Source organism: Nothoprocta perdicaria, unplaced genomic scaffold, assembly GCF_003342845.1.
Source record: "Nothoprocta perdicaria isolate Ctin4 unplaced genomic scaffold, notPer1 scaffold_11, whole genome shotgun sequence".
NCBI classification, from domain to species: Eukaryota; Metazoa; Chordata; class Aves; order Tinamiformes; family Tinamidae; genus Nothoprocta; species Nothoprocta perdicaria.
In genome coordinates this window covers 5,239,722-5,263,625 of record NW_020454205.1, presented here as the reverse complement: position 1 = coordinate 5,263,625, position 23,904 = coordinate 5,239,722, and the positions used below count along the sequence as shown (strand labels likewise).

Sequence of the window (23,904 nt, the reverse complement as noted above, 5' to 3'; positions counted from 1 at the left end):
AAAGTTTTCTTTGGGAATAAAGATGTTCTTTGGATAAAAGATCTAGCAAATTACATCTGTTTCCCCTGCTTTACAGCACCAAAAACTTTGGGGCTTAGTTTGTATTTTAACGACTGCCTCTGTGGCTCAACTTTGATGCAGAAGGACCAGGTCTGGATTGCTTCTTGTTTATTGTTAGAAATAATGATGCCATAAGCCAAAGTACATCTGTACTTTGTTCTTCCACAGTTCTTGACTCCTATGTTAAAGTGTTTCTTAAACAGCTTATCAGGGGAAGAAAAAAAAAAAGATAAAAAATACAGAGCAACTAAGCTTAGTCATTTGTTTGTTTATTTATTTATTTTTAATTCGGTTTTCAAGTCCTTTCCAAAGCTGTAAAATGCTTTTTAAAAAACACATGTTTTTCCTTGTTTTTTGGATGTCTGCCATTGTTCTGGTGCTTGTACATTCCTTTGACAGAGGTTTTGTTCCTCACAGATTGAACACCATTTGAATTTTTTCATCAATCCACTAAATCTTTTCCTTGAATCTTGTTTGCTTTGTTTCAGACCTTTTATAATTGACTTGCTATTTCTGTCCTTTGATATCCTTCCTTGAATATTTTATTAAAACACGAAATTTTTGCTCCACTGCATTGCTTAAACATTAACAGAAAAGACGTGACTAATAATAAAATAGAAAATAATCTTTTTGCTTTTTTCTGCATAAATTATACAGAACTACCTGCTGGGTAGCCTTTATTAACTCTTGTTTTAAGTAATCTCAACTCTTTCTTGATAATCCTACAAAATAATGTAAATGTTTTAAAAAATGTGTATGCCACTTTGGGTACATTCATGCAGTTGGCAGTTTCCTCTGAGTAAGCTAGTGGCTCCATTTATTGTCAGACTGGCTATTGAGGTTTAACATTTAAAACAAATCTGGAGCTTTTCCACAATTCATCGCTTTATAAGGAGTAATTCTTTGTCTTAACAAATGAGCTGCATTTGCTTTGAGGCAATTCTGAAAGCCCAGGCTTTGGGGGAGGAGGGTGGTGGTAGGGAGGGTTTTCAGTGCCATTTCTGAGGACAAGATTTTTTTTGGCCATTCTGTCTGCAGTTACAATGGCTCTCACATAGTTACTTTTATAAAACCACTTTTATCAACTACAGTAAGCAGCGAAAATGATTCTTCTAACCAGAAAATTACTCTGAGGCAGCTAAGTGAACAATAAGGAGACAGATATTTTTCCTTTTGATATGATCTGTGAAAGGCCAGTTATCAGCTCTGAGCTGCAGCTGTTGTAACATCAGCTGTAAAAATGTTCTGGTTTCTGCAGCCTTTTTAAAAGTCTTTTGTTCAAATACAAAAATCACTAATGTATTTTGTATGCTGCTTACCCAAATGTCTAAAATATGTCCTTGGCTGGTAGTTCAGCTTTTTTTTTTTTTTTTTTTTTTTTTTTTTTTTTTTTTTTTTTTTTTTTTTTNTTTTTTTTTTTTTTTTTTTTTTTTTTTTTTTTTTTTGGTTTTGTATAGTTGTACATAATTGTGAAAGGAAAAAATATGCCATCCTTGATTATTTACAAGCAGAGACTAAGTATGATTATTCGTGCGCAAGCCTGGGATTCCAAGCAGGAAAAGCAGAACAAAACCCCAGTTTTGAGCTGTTCAGTCTGACTACCTTTTTCCTCTTTTTTCCCCTTGTTTCAGAGTGCGCAGCTGAGTGAAATCATCAGCAGCTTGATTGCTCCACTCAATCTGTCCCCAGCTTCCTCTCCTCTTTCATCCAAAACTTGTAGACACAGACAGCTGGTCAATGGCATCTCCTTCAGGTAGGTGACAGTATGAGACTTAGCCTAAGGAATACGACATTATTTCCAGAAAAGTAACTGAGTCTTTATTAGATGAGTAGAGTACACATGCAGTGTTCGCTGTGCCTCAATGTGGGTCGGTACGTGTGTGCCAGCTTCATTAATTTTAAGCACAGCTTCAGTAGGAAGCAAATTCTACTGTTGTCAGCTACTTTTTCAGTAATTTTGAGAGTATTTTTCAGCTTTTGGTATTCTGTTATGAATGCATTTACTTGCCACAAAGACTGTAGAAACTTAAGAACAATACTGTAGAAAAACTATTTCTCAGTACTGTTCCACACTTGTTAATAAGAGTATCTTTCACTCAAAGACTTTAAAATACAGCACAGACCATAATCAGTGTTAGTCTTAAAACAACATTAAGATAATTGACTACCATGCTGCTGCCTTCTAAAAGGCCTGGGCATGTAGACTGTTTCTCCAGAGATATTGTTAATGTGATTTGGGGAGTGGAGGGGTTGCAGAGTTATTCATAGGTCTTGATTAAGATCAGGTGGATGAAGAGTCGGCTCAGTGTCCGCCGGGCTGGGCGGTTCAGAGCCGCGGCTGCAGCACCACGTAATTCCCTGGCTCCCAGCACCACCAAGGGCTCAGGTGGCCGCGCCGGCTGTTTCAGCAGCTTTGCTGCCGGAGCTTCCCGCGAAGAGATTATACTGAGCAGCTTGGGTGGGCAGCTTCCGTAACTGCCGTCTGCTCCAGCACCCCAAATTTAAGGATAAAGGGGGTCCTGTCCTGTCTTAGTCATGTTACTGACATACCTCTTATATAAATAAGGTAGAGAAAAAAATAGAAGATTCAGTTGAGTCTTAGGATAAAAATAGGACTGAAATAGGAGTTGCAGTTAGAGAAGGCTGTGTGGAAGGAGAGAGGTGTTTAGGGTCATAGAAAACTGTGTCTTGGATCTGTAACCTCTTATGAAGCAAATGGAGAAGATGTTGCTGCTTTTAAATGTTTTTAGAAGTGTATGAAGCAGACTTCATGGTACAGGACTCTAGTGATGTCCCTTCAGGCCACTTCACTGCTTTACCTTCCATTGGGAGTTTAAATACTGTGTTTCTTTCTCACACCTTTTGAGAATTTTGAGAAAAATTTGCTGCTGTTTGTTGTTGGTAAAGATCATGCTTCAGTGTTTTATGACTTCTTGGTGCTTACTAATGTTTCTTTAAATACTTGGTACTGTTCTTTTCATTAGTACCTTTTCTACCCCTCACTAGATCAGCTTCACTTTGTGAGTGTTTCTGTTGTGCCAAGAAGCTACCTCAAATTGATGTCCATAAAACATAATTAGCACAACAACACAGCATGCAGTGGTGCTTAATCATGCTTTTGTAACAATTGCTTCTAATTAATAAAATGTCCTGTTAGCAGATAGCTATTTATGAAGAAAGATTGATAAATGATATTGTAATGAAACATAAAAACAAATGTATTATATAACTTTACTAAGTGCTATCGTCAACTGTGACTTACCAGATAAATTAATGGGAGAAAACAAACTATTCATGCAGGTAGGTTACCTGTTATTAGCCAGCAAGTACCGTATATACCTGCATTTCTCAGGCAGTTTAGTGCTGCAGTTAAGGTCTTTAGTGCTGCACAGATAAATGCACACTTGAGGGCTTTTTTGCAGCAAGCTTTTAGCCTTGCAGGCAGATGTTGCTACAGCAACGACGTAAAGTCAGGACAACTGTAAAAATGAAATGTATTCTTCCCGTGGAGTCATTCCCACCCAAATGGAGGGTGTTTTGAATTCTTATCTTGCAACGAACCTTGTTCTGGTGAGCAGACAGTCTGTTTGGCAAGAGTAATGCAAGCTGTTATGTGTTCTGGTTTGGGGTTTTTTGTTTTTGCCTTTTTTTCTTAACTGCTCTTGGCTCTGTTTTGGCAGTTAAGTCCTTTTGTATTATTAAAGACATAGTTTTGAGAAGCGTATATGTTGCTAAGGTGGTTAGGGATGATGATGTGATAGTGAAGGGGATTTTAAGGTAATAGATTTGGGGAAATCCAGGTATGACGGAGGCTCCGTGCGAACATGTAGCTTTGCATGTGTTTAGGTAAGACAGTGCCAGTGTTTGGAACTGAACCTAACTTCTTGTAAATCATCTGGCTGCAAGCAGCTGCCAGGAAGTATCAAATACATTTACTGAGCAAGGCAGTTTGGGGCATTTCTCTAGAAATCAAATTTAATGGCCTTGTGTTGTTTGAACTGAATATGCAGAGGTTCTACTTTTGAGAGAATTGTGAGCAAGAGTGATAAACTTTATTCTGTGGCATAACGTGGAACTAAACAAAGAACAAACAGAGCATATGTGTGATTTCCTGAAACAGTGTGCTAAATATTGTAGTGTTTATAAAATTCTTAGATGGCTAACATTGGTCAGTGCTTGAAAGCTGTATCTGTGCATGTGGAGCATATATAACTTCTTGGGTTCCTCCCTCTGTTAATTATGACATTGCAGAGCTTCAGACAACAGAGAAGTATCGTCTTCGAGTAGCTGGTTGCTTGATCATCAACACATCAAGAAAAGAAGAAGAGACAAGACCAGATTAAGATCGCTGTCTGTGACTAACCTGAGCACATCTGCCCGAACGAGGCCACTTCATAGTTTCCAGAAGAGGAAACTCTACAGAATGCCCGGGGCCTGTTACTGGAGTCAGCAGGTGAGCCAGGTAGCCCAGCTGTGAGAGCCCGTGTGTGCCTGTCTGCTGCTGAGCTGGGTATTTGTTCCGCTCGGGAGCTGGGGGTCTTTGTGCAGGAGAAACAGCTGTGTCAGCAGGAGCTCAGAGCTAATGAGTTGAACATAAAGATTGCTTGGAATCCTGCTCATCAGATGGGTTTGCTGCATGGCTGTCTTCAACGTCTTTTTGCCTGCTAAGAGACTACTTAAAAGCTTTCTTTGAAGGCTTGACTGCTGAGGAAACGTGCTGCAATGTAAGTCTGCTGCCTGCTTTTTTTAGAATATTTGTTTTAACTACAAGAGAGTTTACACAGCTGGTGGCACATTATTTTCTAGGAAATTAAAGTGCAATATCTTAATCTTGTTTCCGTTTTTGCCATTCCTGATGAGGTATATTGCCTCTTTCATAACATTTTATGAATGCTTAAAAGTCTTACAATTTTGTGCACTGCAAAGGAATTAATGTTTTGCAGTGGAAGAAAACATTGTGCAATGTGCAACGTGAGGCTTTCATTCTAAGGCCTTGTGGAAAGGTGTGCACTGGATGCACTGCAGTTACTGCCACTTCTGCAAACTGGCACACAGACCTGCAGTTATGTTCTGCTTTGTAGTGTCCTCTCCACAGGGCTGTTATCCGAAGGGACTATCCTGTCTCTTCCGTAGTCCTGCTCTTGGTTTCCTGACTGCTGAGGAGATTGCTCGGCCTGTAATGGAAGAGCTCTGGCCGTCAGCCCAGGCTGACGCCGCTTAGGCAGATTTGGAAGGACAGGACAGCAAAACAGGGAACAGCCTCTGGGTTCGGGAGCTCTTTTCCTTTGAAGATGCCTTTATACTCCCAATATATTCCCGCATGTTTCCTTTCCTCTGGGCTTAGATGGAAAAGGTTGTTTCTTCTTAGCAGGATGGAAAGTAGTTGGATTTGTGAGGTAATGTTATTATGCTGTCTCTAGCAAATGCTCCTCCCATATTTCCTCTAGTTCAGGATATTTATATAGCCCTTGGTGCCATACTGTGCAGGGACTCGCTTGTCTTTAAGGGACTTCATCTAAAGCAAGCAGATGGGGAGGAAAGAGAGAGCAGTTTGCTGAGATCTAGGGAAAAGACAGAACCTCCTGAGCATCCCAGTTCCTGTGCGGTCTCCTCACGCGCCCGCCCCGAGATTCAGTGCCAGGCTTGCTCTGAGGAATTTGTTATTTTGGGAGAGAGGAGAGTGTACGTACACTTCCTCACATAACGGTATTCAGAATTTTGTGCTTCACATCCCTTCCAGCATCTTTGGAAGCTGATTTTTCACTCTGTCCCATCTCATCCCCCCAAATCCATGTTAGGAAGAGACAAGTATGAAACTGGGAGCTGTTATCCCATCTGTTGGTTCATAAGGTCACTGGGAAGAGTGCCACATTTCTTTCCTCTCTCCTGCCATGCTGCATACATTTACCATACTGTCAGAACTGAGCAGGGGTTGACCCAGTAGCCTCGCGGTGCCTCTTGCAAGATGCCCTGTATTGTCCTTCACTTTGCTGTATTTCTTTTCCAAAGACTTCCCATAGTCCTGTATGTAATGCTTACTCTGAGTAGCATCTACAAGAAAACACAGAACCTGGGCAAAAGGCAGATGCAAAAATAAATAAATCCCTGCAGTTGATGTGAAACTCTAGGAGACCTGCTAGGTCAACACAATGTCTATCCCATGGTGGGGATAAATAAAACGGGATGCAGGGTACTTACCTGCAGCACACTTTGGGGCCAGATCCTCTTGTCCTCTAATGCAAAATGACTGAGGAGTGGAGCTGTCCTTGGGCTGGGGGATCTGTTTTGTGTCTTTTCCAATATCAAAATAGCTTTGTAGAAGCGTAAGGCCATTTCTTGATCGTGAGTCAGTGCACAAGCCACTCTCAAAATAATCCATGCACAGAATAAGCCTCGCAATCGCCATGTGTTGCACAATAGAAGACACAACTGTAGTTGGGCATTTTTGGCGTGATTTTTGTGAATGAATATTAAAAACTCACATGCAAACTAATGCAAGGGAGTTCCCTGCGGGCACACATGGGTAGGGGAACTTGCACTGGCCAACAGGGCTGTGAGCCAGGGGTGCTGTGTGTGAAATACTGCTACACGTGGCGTGATGAACAGCCTCTGGGTTGTTGAAAAGTGCATGTGATTTCATTTTAAGATTAAGACAGAGGGCAAAGGAGCATTAAAACCAAGTAATTTTGTGAGTAGCAGCTTGATCTGAGGACTTCAGCATGCAAAAAGTCACAAGCTCCAGTCTTTCCCACATTGTTTGCATTACTACAACCCTTCCACCCACTGTGGATACCCCAGTGCCTAGGAGCTCCTCCAAGTACTTTTTTTCTACAATGAGAACTTGTATATCTGTACCTCTAGCTGTTTTTCCTGAAACTTGAAGGAATCCAGTTAACTTTGAGATCACAGAACTTAGGTTGAGTTTGCTTAAAAGCAGCCAACGGATAATAGAGTTGTTGCTGCTCAGACTGACAGGGATCTTTGCTTTTTTTTTAGCAACACGGTTTGTTTTGCCAATACGTTGTGATAGGTTATTATACAGTATCCTAACTGGAGACACTAGTTTTATTTCTTTTGCTCAGTCTTGCTTCACTGAGAGATGTCACTCAGGCTGGCTTATCAAAACATTATACAGCTATAAACAGCTGTAAACAGTAATAGGGAAGTGAAGTCTGGACATCCTCACGTTTGGTCCTGTCCTTTGCCACGGTGAGGAGCACAGTGGCGTTTCCATCAGAAAATTCTCCCTGCATTCTGCATCCCCACCTGCTGGAGGAAAACGTGGGTATGTGGCCTGGGGCACCAAGCTGGGGTTCAGATCAGGAGTGTCCCAAGGCCTTGGTATCTTGCACAGGGTGCACCACATTGTGTTTAAGATACCCCAGGTGAGCAGTTGGGATGGTGCTGCCTGCTCTTGCAGTTGAGTATCAGCGTGTTTTTTTTTTCTCATTGAGTCCAGTCGAAGCATTGAGTGAGAGAGTAAGAATCTGCTTCCATTCAGTGTTGTTGTTTTTCTAGCTACTATAATTAAATTCTAGGGTTGGAGTTTTTTACTTTAATTTCCATGACAGTTCTATGATTCATTGTTTTTGTGTGTGTCCTGCTACTTTCTTAGTGCATGCTTAGGGATGGATTTTAGATGCCCTGTGATAATGGCATAAGGGACTCTGACAACAAAGGTCAAGTCTTTTTGTTTCTAGGGAAAAGTGTATTTTATATGATAGGTATTATACCCAGCATAGTGGAGTCTTTATGTTTGCTGAAAGTCCATTACCAGCAAACGACCACAGTTAGCCCCCAGAATGGCAGGGAATGAGAGTGCTCTTGCTCTCATGTCCGGTGAGTTGAGTTTCTCAGGTTTCTTCAGTTACATGTACTGCTTATGTTTTACGTTCCCAGAGAAGTGTGTGTACAGACATGAACTTAGTTGGAGCATATTTGAGAGCAGGCACCCCACTTCCTGCCAGGTGATGTATTTGCTAGGGAGTCTCTATAAAAAGGGGAAACACTTCCACAGCCTGCTACCCAGGAAGTAACCTCTTTTCATCGACTCTTTTCCATATTGTAGCTCTCTTGTATCTGAGGAGATACAGGTGAGGTTTCTGTGGCTGTTATCAGGTAGTGCTTTCTCTAGTTTACTCAGTCTGTAAATTTAAAATGAAAACCAAAAACCTGACACCCTCTAGGGCAGTAACTGGCAAACATGTTATTCCATAGCCAGCTCAAGTTTAGCCTTTCACATAGTGAAGCAGCCGTTTCCCTTAGTCGCACTCAAAGAAGTCTGCTGGTTTTCATCCCCCTCCTTGTTATCCCTAGATATTGGCTCCATCACCTGCTTCTGCAAAGCTTCTTGGCATAGCCACCCTCAGAAAAGCAGTGAATATAAGGAATGTTGCTGCATTGCCAGGGCTCCTGCAGGCTGGTTTTGAGGCGAGGATGCATCCTGCTGCAGTGAGAGGGGCTGGGTGCCCTTGGGGATAGGTCAGTCTCCTGGGCTGGAGAGGAGTAATAATTGAGAAAATTCCTGGTTTACCACTGAAAGTCTTTTTTAATCTTCTTTTACTAAAACACCTATTCTGAAAAGCAAATTCCCGAGCATCCAGCCATCCTGAAGGCAGGTGAAGACTGTGATGTGCTGGGGAAGAAGGCAAGGGGAACACCTCTCATTTCACAAGACTTGAGGTATTGATGGGGCAGCTGAGTCCAGCCTCTGTAGGAGTTCATGGAAAACTAATTAATCCAAAGTGAGTTTGCTTTTTGCTGAGTGATGAGCCTCAGTCTGTTCTCCGCAGTCCTGTCGCAATAGCTCATTATAATGTTTTGCTGATCACATCTACAAAACATCTCCCTGTGGCTTAGAAAGGCTTCCTCCTTTTGGTTTGTTTAGCTGGTCAAAGATTAAGCACTTACTTTGATTTCCAAGCAGTTTGCAAGTTGAAGAAAAGGGCTTTGTCTAGGATGTTTAACACAGTGAGCATCTCACAGAGGAGGTGAAATCCATCTCCCAGTGCCTTAGAACAGGCCTGAAGAAACAAAACTGCATTTCTACTTGTGCAAGGTGAATGACCTGTCAGAAAGGTAGAAGTTACCGAGCCTTTTATGATACCAAGATTTGTCTTTGAGGCAAGCTGAGTGCTCAGCAAGTTGTCATTAATATTTTACAAAAGTCATATTCTCTCCTTTCTGTTCATGGATAAATGAGTCTCTGCCCCAGGATCTGTTGGTGCCACCGTTGATTATCAAGTCTAAAACAGGGCTACTCTTGTACTTTAATGTAAAGATTGCACACTTCTGTTTTCCTCTTAAATACAATGTATTTTCTTTTCCGTGATGGCATCAATATAGAGTAATGTTATTCCCCATATCTGCCCAAGCTCAGGAAGCACGAGGTTTGCAATTTCAGTGGGGAAGAAGAAAGATTCAGGAGATAGGTGCAAAGTCTAGCATAGCAGAGGGAAGCTCGGTAAGAGCTGGCTGCCCCAGGGTTTATTTTTGAGGGGTGATTTTGTCCAGCCCTGTGGCAGACTGTTCCAGGCTAACGTGGAAGCTGGCAGAGCTGAGTTTTCCAATGAACAAACCTTCTGGTTTTATTTCAAGAAGGTGGAAGCACTTTCTCAGCCTCAGCAATATGCTTTCATTCCAGAATGAAGTGCTTCAGTACTTCATCATCAGTATTCCTGAGAACCATCAGGTTGACTTCCCTAATTCAGCATTTTCCAGTTCCCCCTCAGAAAGGCAAAGTCCCAGCGCTAGTAGCTGGGAGCACAGACCCTGCCAGCTTGTTTAGCTCCTTTCCAGCAATTTCGCAGGCTTTTAAAATCAAATGCATCTTGCTTCAGTATAGAGCCCTGTTTTCTCTTGAATGATGAACTGACTTAATGAAAGATATAATTGTATAGAAATTGATGCCAGAGTATTTAAGGAAATAATGTACAAATTTAAGCACAGTTTCATAACTTCCACCGCAGACTAAATGAGGATAAGAATTGGGTATTTATAAATGTTGGCAATTGGTTTTTATTACTGTTTCAAAATAGATTGAGACTGTGGAGGCTCTTTGACCATAGCGTGCGTGTTTTGGAGCAGGCTTAGCTTTGAGCTAAATGTGTTTGGGAATAAAGTGAAGAAAAAGCAAGTCAGAACTAAAAGACTGGATGTCAGTATATGTTGGTATGAGCTCTTTGGGTTTTCTCTTTTAAAGATGAAGATTTATGATTTCCTGCAATGTGGATTCATCTCTGTTTTAGAGAAAAGCCTGCACACATAAAAACAAGAACAGAAAAACCCTTCAAGCACGGAGGGGCAATAGCAACTTAACTTGTGGGCCTTGGGGAGATGGGTTCATTTCTGAAGAAAAACAAGCTCCAGAGAAGGAGCTTTGAAAAACAAAGTCTTGCAGTATTGAAGGTAGAGTGACTTCCGGAAAGCTTTGTTCGATCTTTAGTTTATTGGCCCATAAAGTGGGAAACATGAAATTTGCTTTCAAATTTATCCTTCCAGTGTCCAAACACAGGTCCCTGTTTTTCCAGCACCTCATAGATGTTTGAACTCAAACAGCTGAGCAGTCTCATACATCTGTCACAGGAAACACCCAAGCATTGATTTGAAGGAGTCCTGGACTAGAAAAAGGCTCTTTCCAAATGCACTTGGAAGCATTCCCTTGTAAACCTATATTTGGGGATGAAAGTGGATTTAAGGCTGTTAGTGATTCCTTTGAACAAACTGTGAAATACAGACTCCCACCACACCAGGGGCTCTCCTCTGCTCCAGCTCCATAACCTGCTATTTACACAGTTTTTATAGAGGCTGCAATCAGATAGCAGCTTAGGGAATGCTTTGGTTGAGAAGGAGGGAAGAGGACACTTTTATGGGATATTCTCTGGCTTGCAATGTGGGTAGTGAAGACGATGCTCCCTGAGAGGAGCTCTGGTTTCCGCAAGGAGCGGGGTGGTAGGTTGTGGGTGGGAGCACTGTGTCACTGATGGGTGGGTGCCAGTGCTCTAGTGCAGGCAGGAAGAAGCAGCTAAAGCGCTTTCTTAGTTTCAGAAGGTAGAATTACTAAAAAGACAAGTAGGGTTTATTTGATCATCTTGCCTCTGTTGCAGCTCCTAGCTAGTTTCATTCCATAAGAACAGAAGAAAATATGAATTCTGCTGTCAGTTTTAGTGTTTCTTAAGCTGAAATCTTGTTCCAGGAGATGATGAACTTGCCAGTTAAGGCGATGTTGTCCCCCAGGTCTCATTCTCTCTCCCTTTCCTTACTTTAAGCTGCTTTGCAAACAAACGACTAAATTTGTCCTTCCTTGCAACTCTTCTCTGTCTTACAGTTCCTCTTAATATATATAAATCCTTGCTATACTATATTGCTCTTCTTATATATTGCTCTGTGTCTTTTTTGTTTGTGTTGCTTATCTGACATAAAAATTATAACATGGCAGGGACTTTGCCCTTCTGCTTTGTGTAAATATACTACGTACTCAAAATGTGTAATGTTGTGTCTTCCATTAAATTTTATAAGCTCAAACTGTCTAGAGATAGAGATACCAAGGAATTCAGGGCATCAAAGGGCATGAGCAGAGAAGACCCCTGTATTTAGTCTTGCGTTCATTTTGTTTGTGTATCTCTATTGTGCCTGTTGGACTGGACTAGGAATTTGAAGGCATGTTTGTTGGTGTTAGGATGTAACAGTTGGGAACAGTAACGTTTGGCCCTGGAAGTCTTGGGAGCTGTTTCCTAGCCACAAATAAAAGATGTTTCTTATTTTTAGTATTCTCTATGTTGGGTATCACAGTCTTTGAGGTATACGTGTGCCTATCTAGCTCAGCTCAGGTTTGTGGGAATGCTTTTCCCGCTCACCATTCATAGCAAAGAATGTGCGCCCACTGTGCTGCTTTTTTTTTTTCTGGGCCAGTTTGATGAGCGTCAGCGTGAGTAAAGGAGAAGTCAACGTGTTGTCTCTTGTTTACCCCCACAGACTTTGCCATCTCGAGACGTCTCCTTGACATGTAAAACTCAGTTACCGTTTATGGCTGCGGCCTCCCCTTCAAGCCAGAGTGACAGTGCAGCATCCAAGATAGTAGATTATGTACAAGAGCTGGACTCTTCTTTCCATCCAGTCTTATCATTCCCTTCAGGTGAGTAACTCCAACTCCATGCCCCTAATGGAGGGTTGCTGTGTTAGTGAGAGTTCATGCACTAACTTTTCTTTTGAGTAATTTTATAATTTCTCGCTTAGGAAACTTCACACTGATGAAATATTTGACTTTAGACTAAATAAACATCTTACATGCATCCTGACTTGAAAAACACCTCCACTAGATTTTGGATTCCAGCAGGGTGTTTACAACCAAGAGAGCTTGGCCAGAGAAAACTTTCTGGTTAAGGTGGTTTTGCATGTTTCACAGTGTCCTGGTATCATGTGCAAGCACTGGCTGCTTAGGTCTTCTGTTCAGTATCGAGCGGAGTTTAAAGTCTAAAGAAGAAATAATCCTGAAAAATTTGACTGTAAAAACAAATTTCAGAGTTTTTCTGGCATGCTGAATATTTGAAAGCAGTTTCATGTTTCAGATTATTTCTAATCAGAGCAGCACAAAATAATTGGGGTTGAAAGATCTGAAGATGTGTCCAGCCCCCCCACCCCTGCTCAAGCAAGGTCACCTGGAGCAAGTTGCCCTGGATCCTCTCCAGTTGAGCCTTTTCTTCTCCAGGGTAAACAGTTCCAGCTCTCTCATGAGAGATGCTCCAGCTCCTTAATCATCCTAGTGGCCCTTTACTAGACTTAGTCCTGTAAATCTGTATCTTTGTGATACTGCCCCTTCCCTTTGAACTTCATGAGGTTCCTCTGCGCCCAACTCTGTAGCCTGTCCAGAGCGCTCCGAATGGCAGCCCAGCCCTCAGTGCGTCAGCCACTCCTCTCTGTCCTGTATCCTCAGCAACTCTGCATCTGCTCTGGTCGGCCAGGTCCTTGATGAAGCTGTCACGGTGTTGACCCCGGCACTGAGCCCTGGAGGGTGTCACTAGCGACTGGCCTCCAGCTGGACTTTGTGCCGCTGATCACAGCCCTCTGGCTCAGTGGCTGCTGCCCACTGAATGGCCTGTCATGGTTCTGATGTTTTCACGATCAGCTTTCAGTTCAGACTCTTTGCTGTAGGCCCCTAAAGCTTTTTCAATAATCTTTGAAGTTCGTCTTTTCTGAAAACTAGTTCTTTATATGTTTTTGAATAGTATTGCAGATGTTTTTTTTCTGCCTGTTCTTAGCTTGAAACTAGCACAGCTGACTTGACAATGCTCGAGATTTCAAAATAGCGCATTAAAGGCTGCTCTCAACAGAAGGGATTCCTGCTGCTTGATTTTTGCCTTAGGGAAAACCTATTTTCAGGTAGTGGTTGACCAGCACAGGAGCCCTGCGATACTGCAGAGGGCTTTTCCAAGTAAAGTAGAAAGAGAATTGGAGGTAATCTAGTAATGTGGGGCAGCTGGATTGACTGACCAGGGTTCTTGCCTCTGGAATTGTAACTGTCCTTGCATTTCCAAGACTTCCTTTTGGAGTTTCTGCTTCTCTGCAGAATTGCAGTTGGTATCTAAGAGCTTTGGGAGACGTTTCTGGTATTTTTCTATATAGCCCATGGTTTAACTGGAGCAAACACTCCTGCCATTTTAATGAAGATGTGGGAGCACATAATAAACAATCTCTAAAACATTCAGGTGATTTCCCCCTGAAAAGCATTCCCCACTGATAAAATATTTTTATTTCTTAAAAGCTGTGACTGATTCACCTTTCAAGCTTTCTTCATGTTTCATAGAGATGTAGAAGAGCGAAAGAGCCAAAAATCTTGGGTGAATAAACCCCGTTGCAGGTCATTTTTAGTCCTGTGACCAAGTATCTGGCTAGATCAATATCAAAGTGAAATAATTTGTTCTTTGTAGTTCACAAGCACATGAGTCTAAGGTGGTATGTCAATAACAGTGGTTTCATGCCTCCCCATTGGCCTTGCGCTCAGTCCCTTTCTCATTTGGAATTTAGTAGCTGCCAAGCCTGCAGTGCTTACAAGGATGAGGATGTGTTGCCTCTTAAGGTCTCTTGCTAATGGAAATGAGCAGTTTTTACCTTCAGGCAATTAATTGAGATTATCCTGCACAGTAGTTGTCAGTCTTAGATACCTGATAGAAACTACTGTGGGTGCTTTGTCTACCATAGAGGAAAGCTCAAATGCAGTAATCACCTTGCTGAGATTTTTTTTTCATTTACACATGCACAATCATATCTCCAACGTGTCTGGTTTGGCTTTTTTGAGATGCTGTGATTAGGCTTTCCACATGACCCACTCCATTTTCAGCTGTCCCTCCTGTATTGGCTCCAGCTGCACTGAGTTATGTTGTTGCTGCCATACGGGCAGGTCTGTCCTCTTGGGATTTACTCTGCTCTGCTCTCCTTCAGGATCTGAGGACTCAAGGCAGCTATATTGCACGTGAAGAATATTACATAACTTGGCATAAACTGACTCCTATGCATTTAGCAGCGATAAATAATTCACTGTTTCATAAGTAGCTGTCATTCTCATAGATGGTTTTGTTTGTTTGTTTTTAGATATTCCTCTTCATGTGTATTTTGAAACGTTGTTAAGAAAGGATGACGTTAAAGGAGAGTCTGCTGATGCAGCATCTCCGGGGACGGACCTTAAAATGTCTCCACACAATGGTATGTAAGGCAAAATTACTGTTATGTTTGCAAGACTGATTTCAGTTAGTTTTATAACATTTCCTGCCCTGAAGAAGTTAAGGTTTATAAACTACCACAAAGCAGACTTTTGGAGGAGGTGAACGGGTACGGGGTTGGGAAGGGCATTGCCCTGCATCAGAGTAAAACATGTGTGTTCAGACTCTGGGCAAATAAAAGGTAAGGAAAATGAACACTATATCCACTGTACAGTCATCAGTCAGAGGTGAAAGTGTATTCTTGAACAAAATCAAAGTATCTGAGTTTGAGCTTGGTTCACAGTGTGGGATTGTACCATTCTAGTTGGTTTTATTACCAAATAGACTAGGGGAATAGGAATGTAAGGGTCCCTCTCGGGTGTCCGTGCAGTGTGGTGGGAGGAAATGCCAGCCCACTCGCAGCATCAGAATCTCACCAGGGCCCTGGTGCAGCAAAGCACTTGGGCTCACGGATGCGGTTGGTGGGGTTGGACAGGTGGGTCCTGCCCCATCAGGGCAAGTGAGGTGACATCTGGCTTTGGAGAAAAGAAATGGGAAGGGTCTTACGGCATGGAGACCTTTGTAGGCTAACTGACTGACTTGCCACTTTGCTAATTTTTTGATTACACTGGGGCTGTTTCTTCATATTTGTTGTTAAGACAAAAGATTGAAAAAATATATTTGTCTAAATAGCGCAATAAAGTAATAGTAGCAGTAGAAAAGTGTGTTTTTACATACCATCTGTGACATCAGGTTTACATGGTTATAGGCTATAGCTTTTAGGATATTCTTACTCCCTTTCCCTCTTCCAAGCAGAGCTGGTGGTTTCTGGAGGTACCTTTGCTGTGGGCAGGTGGGGCAGCAGCAGCTTCCCCTTCATTTCACTGACCCAGGTCCACCAAGACCACAGCAGGGCACTGGTCCAAGCAGGGAGCATTTGGCCTGTGGGCTCTTTGCATGCGCAGCTGCCTGGTTGCTATAATATTTACTGTTTGGATTTCTGTTAGAAGTCTCTCAGGTTTTTCTGTTACTAATGCATCTGATGCAGATGGGCTGTAAACTGTCCTGGTGGAAAGTGAGTGTTCAACTTGCTACATGCTATTTCTCTTGTAGACTATAGTCAACATCATGTTTCTCTCAAGCAATGGAGCAGTGACTCTTTTTATAATTCCAAGTGTCAGTCAGTGTCGGGAACAGCTGACCAGGTCTCAGAGGGAAGAAAGAAAAGGCACCTAAGTGAGACAGCAGTGGGTAAGACAAAAATGATGTTAAGATAGTACTATACTTAAAATACTTACTCTATAAATAAGTTTGTCACTCGGCTTTTAAGAATGATTTTTAAGTTATCTTCAGAAAGGATGCTGCCATGAAACTTCACAGGCATGCAGGAATGGACTTGCAGCACCATGAAAATAATGCTGTATTTCCAAGTGTAGTAATCCTTCTCTTTCTCCTTCAGTACATATTACAAAAGTAGACAAGCTTCTGTTGTTGGAATGCTCTTTAAGGAAACTGCTCAGCAGTCTGGCTGTGCTTTTTTTCTAGTGCCAGTTGCCATTATTATTTTTATTATTTTTTTAAAGTAGTCAGTGAAACAGACTGAATTGCTAAGTTATCTGTCAAATCATGCACTCAACCAAACATTTACTATTTCTGGACTCTTTGGTCAGCTGTGTTTCATTTGTTGTGTACTGTCATTTGTGGCTCTGGTTTCCTTCCAGACTGCTAAGAGGTCTTGTGGGTATCCAGTGTTTATAATTAGTGTTTTCACCCATGCTGTCTTTATAGTTCAAGCCATTGAATCTATACTTCAGTACTAGGTAAATTAATAGAAGCTGCCTTGAAAGCTCTGCAGAGCCACACAGAGTGATGAGATTGCTCAGGGACAGAAGAGTTGGCATCCCAGGGTAAAGAAAATGAGGATTTTACCTCTCTGTGCTACTGGAATCTAAAAGCCTAACAGATTCCATTGCAGATAAAACATGTGTTTGATTTTTTTGGGGGGATTGTTTTTTGGCAAAAGCCCCCATGAGAAATTTGAGCCAAATAAATTGCAGATTAAGAAAGAGGACAGAGGATTCTGGTATAAAATTTTCACTAAGAAATAAAATACATAAATCAGCACTGTAGGAAAATATGATATAAGTTAAGCTGGTGGTGTGATCTTGCAGTAGAGATGGGGGTATGGAAACTGCTGCTGAAGTGATTTTAGTGAAAAATTATGATGTACTTACAAAGAAACAAAAATACACTGATTAGAAAGCTCCCTCGCCAGTGAGAGGAGCAATGTGAGGTCTTCAGGAGTGCTAGTAAGAGATGAAACGTTTTGGAATAAACCTTTTGAAATTTTATGGCGTCTTCTGCCAGTGAAATTTAGCTCTTTAAGTTAACGGAGGAAAAATGTCATCTTTATCACGAGGATCGCAGACATTCGGGCATTTCCCCATGCCAGAAAACTGCTATGTGGTGTATTTGTGAGCAGCAGCTTATTAGTGCTCAGGGTGTAGTACTACATATTTATTCCTAATTTGGGCTCTGTCTAGGAGAAATTATCCATGGGGAAGGTCAGCCTGATGAACAAGGCCAAAAATAAAAGCTGTGTGCTAAGGAGCAGCAGAGCTGCCTCGGAGCAGAGAGCTCATGTACTTGACCCAGGCAGCATGGGATTTAGGATCCCTCCTACTGTTTTTTCATGCTAGAAACTGCTGATTCTTTTTATTAGTTTGTATTTTAACGTAGTTTGTCTTAAATTAGAGTTCCCTTTTCTTGCTGTAAATTAAGGATGATAGGAATGCAAGGCTAAGTTTAAAAGCTTGAAGTTTAGGAATCCCTCTAAATGCTGCTTACATGAGAATGGAGTTGGAACAGGCAAGAGTTGCCATTGACCTGGAGCAGTGAATAGGCGCTAGAAGAAATCCCACGTGGGAATCTAGAAACTGTCACCCTTGCTGCCAATTTGATTGTGTCATTTTTCCAAGGAAGAAACTGCCAGGGTTCAGGTAACAGTATTTTGGGAGGGGAGCCCCCATAGGGGAGCATTCCTGTAAGCTGGGCACCGTGGGTGCTGATGGTGGCAGCTTCAGTGGAAGAAGCAGGTCTGATCTGCAAGCTGCTTCCAAGAGAAGAAGTTCTTCTTGGAAGGAGAGGGACGAGTTTTGTGGAACAATGACAGGATGAGTAACAAGTGTTTATTTAGACAGCTTTTTTTAGTATTCATTAAATCTTAGTGGTTCGCTGTGGGCTTCTAGAAATGACTTTGCTGTTACTGTACGGAAAAATGTCTTCAGGATAATGGACAACAGTCAGTACGCATTTTGTTGTTGTTTTGTGACAGGCGAACATAGCACTAGGTTTGAGACGTTTTCCTTTCAACATGCAGAACCAGAATCCCACAGCAGGTTCGCTGCGGTGTCCGGCGTCAGTGCGATGGCCAGACCCACCCACAGCACTTCATCACAGGTAATCCAACCCAAAACTGTACTCATGTCTTAGAAGTCTCACCTTGGCTAGATAGACACAGCTGTCCTGGCTAGATAGCACAGAGCTGCTGGTTAATGCTTTGGTGTTGGAGCTTGCTGAGGAAGAGCAGAGCTCAGGTTCAGTGAGGTCCGTGTGGAAGCACACTGTTTTTCTCAGGCAGGCCTACAGATCTGCAAAGCCTAATAGCACACTGTTTCAATCCTGGAATGACTACCAGTTTTGTCTGCATCCTCCAGTTTGGATAATGCACGCTTTTCCTTATTTTCCCTTCCCTGAGCAGATCAGTGGAATTGGAATTCTTAACTGTATTAAACTGAAGAACCACTTGAGTTAAGGGTTAATGCATGGATGCTAGAAGACCTTATAGGAACAACATTATGAAAAAGGTAGCTTTAAATTAAAAGTTCTCAGAAGTAGTCAGAAGTAACTGTAACTGAAATCAGGTGGAGGGGAAACACTTTCAGTAACATTTATGCCAGCATTAAGTAAATCAACAAATCTTTAAATGGTCTCATCTTTCAGAAGTTCCACCAAGTCATTCAGCTTCTAGATCTGTTCCATTTGCAGAATTTCTCCTTGTGTAGTTCCAGTGTTTCTTCAGCTAATGTGGTTTCTGTGATTCAAGCTGGTAAATCTCTTGTATTAATATCTTACAGCATAACTCGAGGAGGAGGTTGAGAAGTGAGAGCTCCTACGACATAGACAATATTGTTATTCCCATGTCACTGGTGGCACCTTCGAAGCTGGAGAAACTACAGTATAAAGAAATCCTTACCCCAAGGTTTGTTCATGGCCTCCTTACTTGAAGAAAGATAGCAAATTGAGCATGAGAGTGTTAATTAAGAATATACTTAACATATACTTAGATAATTTCGTAATACCAAGGCTTATTTTACCCCTGCAGTTCAATTTTTGTATAAGAGTAAATGAAAGACTGGAGAATGGTGGGAAGAGTGGACAGCCGATAGCACGAGGGGAATAGTCTGATGTGCACAGAGCCAGCAGCAGATGCACAGCTGACTAAAAATAGAAATGTGTTTATAGCATCTTAATTCGAGTGATATTTGTGGGCTTACATGGGCTACTAGGCTGAATCTCTCTGAATAGTCATTTTGAGATTGCTGCCTTTTTGGTGTTTTATGGTTCAGTGGAAAGCAGTCAATTTACTTCCAGTGGATTGAAAGTATGTTTTGCACATGATTTTAAGATTTATCCATTCTGATATTGTAGACTAAACTTAACATTTTCCATATGGTGTAAGCCCCTTATTTGTAATGTCTGATTCTAGAGACACCTAAAAGAACAGAAAAATACAGAATGGATTTAGATTTTTAAGAGAGAGTAATTGATGTCCTGTGCTGTAAATTGGTGGCTTATTAGCACATCACCTGAAATAGTAAAATGGGGATGTTTTTTATTTTAAATCTTGTATTTTGCCTGTCTGCTTCTTTAGTGTCTTCAGAAGGTAAGAATGTTACTTAAAACTATTCAAGAGCTTTGTGTTTTGGGGAAGGGAAAGTTTAGATATTGGATTGGAAAAGGGAAAGCTTAAAATTGAGTTATATTTCTTTCAGCACTTTATTTTATTTGAAGGATTTTTTTAAGCATTAGCACTTTTGAGGAAGCAGTGAGTGATAATGTAGTGCTGAAACAGAGGAGTCATCTTTACCATCAAAATGACACTGCATTTAGGTAAAGTTAATTTGACTTGTCTCATTTCTAGCTGGAGAATTGTTGAATTTCAGCCTTTGGAAAGATCCCCTACGGATGAAGATGAGGTAGGCTGCATTTTAATTGGCTAGCAATTTTAAATGGTGATAACCATATATATGTGCAAAGTCAGGGACTTCATGCAAATAAAGGCAAGTTTTCTATTTCTGAAATAAAGTAATAAATGTCAGATTTGTGAAAAATTGATCTTCTTCCAGTCAACTCAACCTTATTGACAAGTGACATCAATGTGACTCTATGCACTAAGAATGAAGGGTGTAGAGGAACTGTACCTGCCCGTTGGCCAACAGGAGATGGCCCGTTCCCTTGGTCACTTGGCTCATCCGTCCCTTGCTGTCGCTGCAGAGGGGCAGACACAGGTTCCTGGAGATCCCTTTGGTTGCACCTCAGTGCTCCCAGCCCTGGTGCCTCTGGTGCTGGTGTCCCAGCGTGACGCTCTCCTCAGCGGTACCGGTGCTGTAGTGGCTGCTTTGCTGTCCTATCTTCTTTCACGGACACCTCCCATGGCCTGCTGCTCCTAGGGGTTCATCTGGCACTTTGCCTCTGGGACCAGCAGGTTTTCTCAGTTTCTTCTTCAATGTGCAGTGTCCTGCTTCAGTTTCCCTTCTTTATGTGTACTCTGGGCTGTACGCTGTCCCTTACAAACATGAATATCGTGGTGGTGGTCTGATTTGTCACCTGCACACCTGCCTTCAGATTTGGGACTGTCTGTTAGCAGGAAAACTTCCCTATCTTCTTTTGGAGCAGAGTGCCATGCAGACACTGTGTCATATGTACTTTAAAATGAATGGACTTGGAAGTGTCTCTCTCTAAAGTCTTCCTGCTCATCCCTTGTTTAATAGCTCTCCCAGTGCATTTATGTTTGGAATTACTAGTTGAGCCTGTGTGATTCATTTCTTTGGCCAGGAAATACTTGAAAAGTAGAGTACAATAAAGCAGCTTGGCCTCCTGCTGTGGTTCAGTGCTCCCATAGTGTCTGGCAGTCATGGCTAGAGCGAGCGAGGAGAGATGTCTGACCAGAGAAAAATGCGAAGGGTCCTGTGTAAATCGTCCTTTGCCTTTTTTTTTTTTTCCTCCTTTCTTTTAGGATCGTATTCACTGATTTGCATGCTTTCTGAGTACAGAAAAACAAGGTAGTTTGGCATGGCTGATCACAGCTGTGCCACTTTGCTCTAGGTTTTAGGCTCAGTTAGATTTGTTACTGAGTAAGCTCAGAGAAGGGGAAAACAAAGAAAGATGAAAGAAAAGCAATACCTTTCTTATGCTCTCTCTCAAGCCCTTGAGATTGTTCCTTGTATGGATTTCAGGGAAGCTTCAGTAAATTATCTGTGAATGACCAGGGAGCAATGAGAACATAAGATATACTTGGTTTTTATATAAGGTAATCCTTCTCTTAGCATTCCACTGTCTAGTCCCCTTTGGAGTTGTCACAGAAAAGATTCATTTCTGCCTGGTTTCTGAGTGGCTAAAATTAAAATTTCTGGATTTCTCCTTGTATCAAACATCAGTTTAGGGATTTCTCCCACTTCATTTCATTAAAAGTGTCCCAGTGCAGCAGCCTGCATCAGAGCAAGAGACTTGCACCCAGCAGTTCTATGACTTAAGAGAAAAATGTGGGGGGGGGGTCCCAAATTGGTCATGTAGATGTCAGTCTGAGGATGAGAGCTTGGCACCTCCCGAAAGTCAGGCCTGTTTGCGGTGGCATTCGTCGAGTACAAAAAGCTTACCTTTTCTGGATGGCTACTTTTGTTTCTGGAAATTTTGCCCTACAAGGACAGGCATTTAAAAGTTGGGCAGTAAAAAGCTGGGCTACAAGCTGTGTCCTTTCCATTGCTCATGCTGAACATAGTTAATTTTTTGGAAATAGAGCATCTGAGTTTCCTGGTCTGCGTGTTGGGTTTTGCAGTGCAGTGTTGCTTTAATTCATGGAAGGGTGTGTTAGGGCTTTTCCTGTCTTCCTTTGTTTCTAATTCCTTTTGCCCAGGTTAAAGTTCCTGGCAAGGCATGTTTGTAAAGACACAATCAAGTTTATTTTGCAGTTGTCTGTTTCAGTAATGGCAAATACTTTGGAATAATTCTTGGCGTCATTAGTTTTGTCTAAGTGTTTCTATGGTTTATGATTGTTGCCCAGGAAGCTGAAGAGTGAACGTAAGACTTGATCTTTTTGCTTCTCGTGGCATCGCTGGACCATGCGACGTGGCTGAGTCATCCGTAAGGGCTCTCGGTTCCCTGCAGCCCTGAGGGTGCAGCCGTTGGTGTGAGGCGCTCTCTGGGGCACCGCAGTGAGGGAGCGGCGGTTGTGCCCCTGGTCTGTCAAACAGGATCACATGAGGAGCATCACTGCTTGCATGACAGGCCTGAGACTTTATTCTTACATAAAACTTGATTTTGCCTGACCTCTAGTTCTTGGTGTGGTTCTGCTGTCCAGGGCAGCTCTGGCAGTGCAACTTTACAACTGCTGTGGCCCAGAGTTCATCATCCCCAGACTTGCTCTGCTTTGGAGTCGGGAGCAGCTGGTGTAAAAGCTGCCACTGTAGCTCTCTTGTGCCGTGCCTCTCCACTCCAGCTTTTAAAGTGACCTCTGAAAGGTTTAGAGCTCTTGGAAATAGATGTGAACTTGGCCAGCAAAGGGTCCAGCCTTGGCCCATCCTGTATGGAGGCCAAGTGCTCCTTGCCCAGCTGTGTCTGAGCAGCAGTCCTGGTGCACTGCCAAAAAGAAAAGGAAGATTTTGGCTCCTTCAAAGTGAGGGTCAGATTTGGTGTCTGCATCAGAGGAGTTTGGCCTAAAAGCTGGCTCTTATTTCACTGAGCGCATGAGGCTCCTGTTGGTTGTCCTGGAGGCGAGCAGAGCGGTTCCTCGGGATGGCACTTGGGAGCACACACCGGTTCATGGCTGGGTTCGTGGCAGGAATGCAGCACCTCAGGTTTGCTGGGTTGCTCTTGGAGCCCCTGCTGTCCCTGGTTCCTCCCTGCGTGGAGAGCACCTGGCGGATACTGCTGCCTCCGGCAGCGGCCTTGGGAACCCAAGGGGTGCTGCTTGGTTGTGCTTTCCACGCCCACTTGAGGCGCTGATGGATAACTGGCCTCTTCATTTCCTGTCATCCACAAGAGGGAAAAAAAAAAAAAAAACAGGTTAGTTGCATTGGGGTACAACTTGTATAGCCATTCAAGTCAACCAAAAACATCAAAGAAATACGAGAGTATGCTCCCCCTCTACCATACCCCCTCCTAATACCGGGGCTTTGATGGCTGAATGCTTTTTTTTAAACATGCCTTTATACATATACTGCAAATATTACCTTGTTTTCTCTCATTTGGTGACCCCCCCCATCTGCACAGAATTATGCATCATATCAGCTGTCTGTTTGCAGTGATGTTTGTAATTACAGCAGCCACGTTCCCTTTTTTGTCATTACAGCTAGAGGATCTGTCGGATGAAGTTTTTGCCTTGCGTCACGCCAAGTACGAAGAGCGGGAGCGCGCGCGGTGGTCGCTGTGGGAGCAGAGCCGCTGGCCCAGGAGGAACAGCAGGCAGGTGCACTGGCTTCCTTGGGTGAGGGCATCCCTACGGAGCCGGCGGCGGCCAGGCCCGTTCAGTAGCTTGCCAGGAACACTGCTAGACAGGGGGCTGCAGCTGAAAGGGGAGTTGTTCTGAAGCAGGTGTGCCAGATGGTCCAAATTTTTCTGTAAGTATAGTAGTGATCCCGTATTGGGGGGGGGGTGCATTCCTGTACTAAAAGCATTGTCCTGCTGCCTTGTGCTGCTCTGGGTTATTACAGCCTTAAAGCCCCTGACTGTAGTAACTGGAGCCTTTCTTCACTGACTGGCCTTAGCTGAAAGAACAAGTCAGCTTTCACCCCTCATTTAGCAATGCATTTCAGTGTTTTATATCAAGTTCCGACTTGCATTAAAGACTGGGTCTATTTTATGACAACAAATT

General features: G+C 42.6%; 1 protein-coding gene across 1 annotated transcript in view; it reads left to right on the top strand.

Moving 5' to 3' along the window:
* KANSL1L (KAT8 regulatory NSL complex subunit 1 like) overlaps window positions 1–23,904 on the top strand; it is a 50,307-nt gene that overhangs the window by 23,489 nt on the left and 2,914 nt on the right. The window contains exons 5-13 of the mRNA XM_026048069.1: window positions 1,692–1,813; window positions 4,312–4,513; window positions 12,034–12,193; window positions 14,647–14,757; window positions 15,867–16,004; window positions 18,088–18,212; window positions 18,890–19,014; window positions 19,957–20,011; window positions 23,383–23,495. Coding sequence (XP_025903854.1) covers window positions 1,692–1,813; window positions 4,312–4,513; window positions 12,034–12,193; window positions 14,647–14,757; window positions 15,867–16,004; window positions 18,088–18,212; window positions 18,890–19,014; window positions 19,957–20,011; window positions 23,383–23,495 — 1,151 coding nt within the window. The remainder of the gene's footprint in view (window positions 1–1,691; window positions 1,814–4,311; window positions 4,514–12,033; window positions 12,194–14,646; window positions 14,758–15,866; window positions 16,005–18,087; window positions 18,213–18,889; window positions 19,015–19,956; window positions 20,012–23,382; window positions 23,496–23,904) is intronic.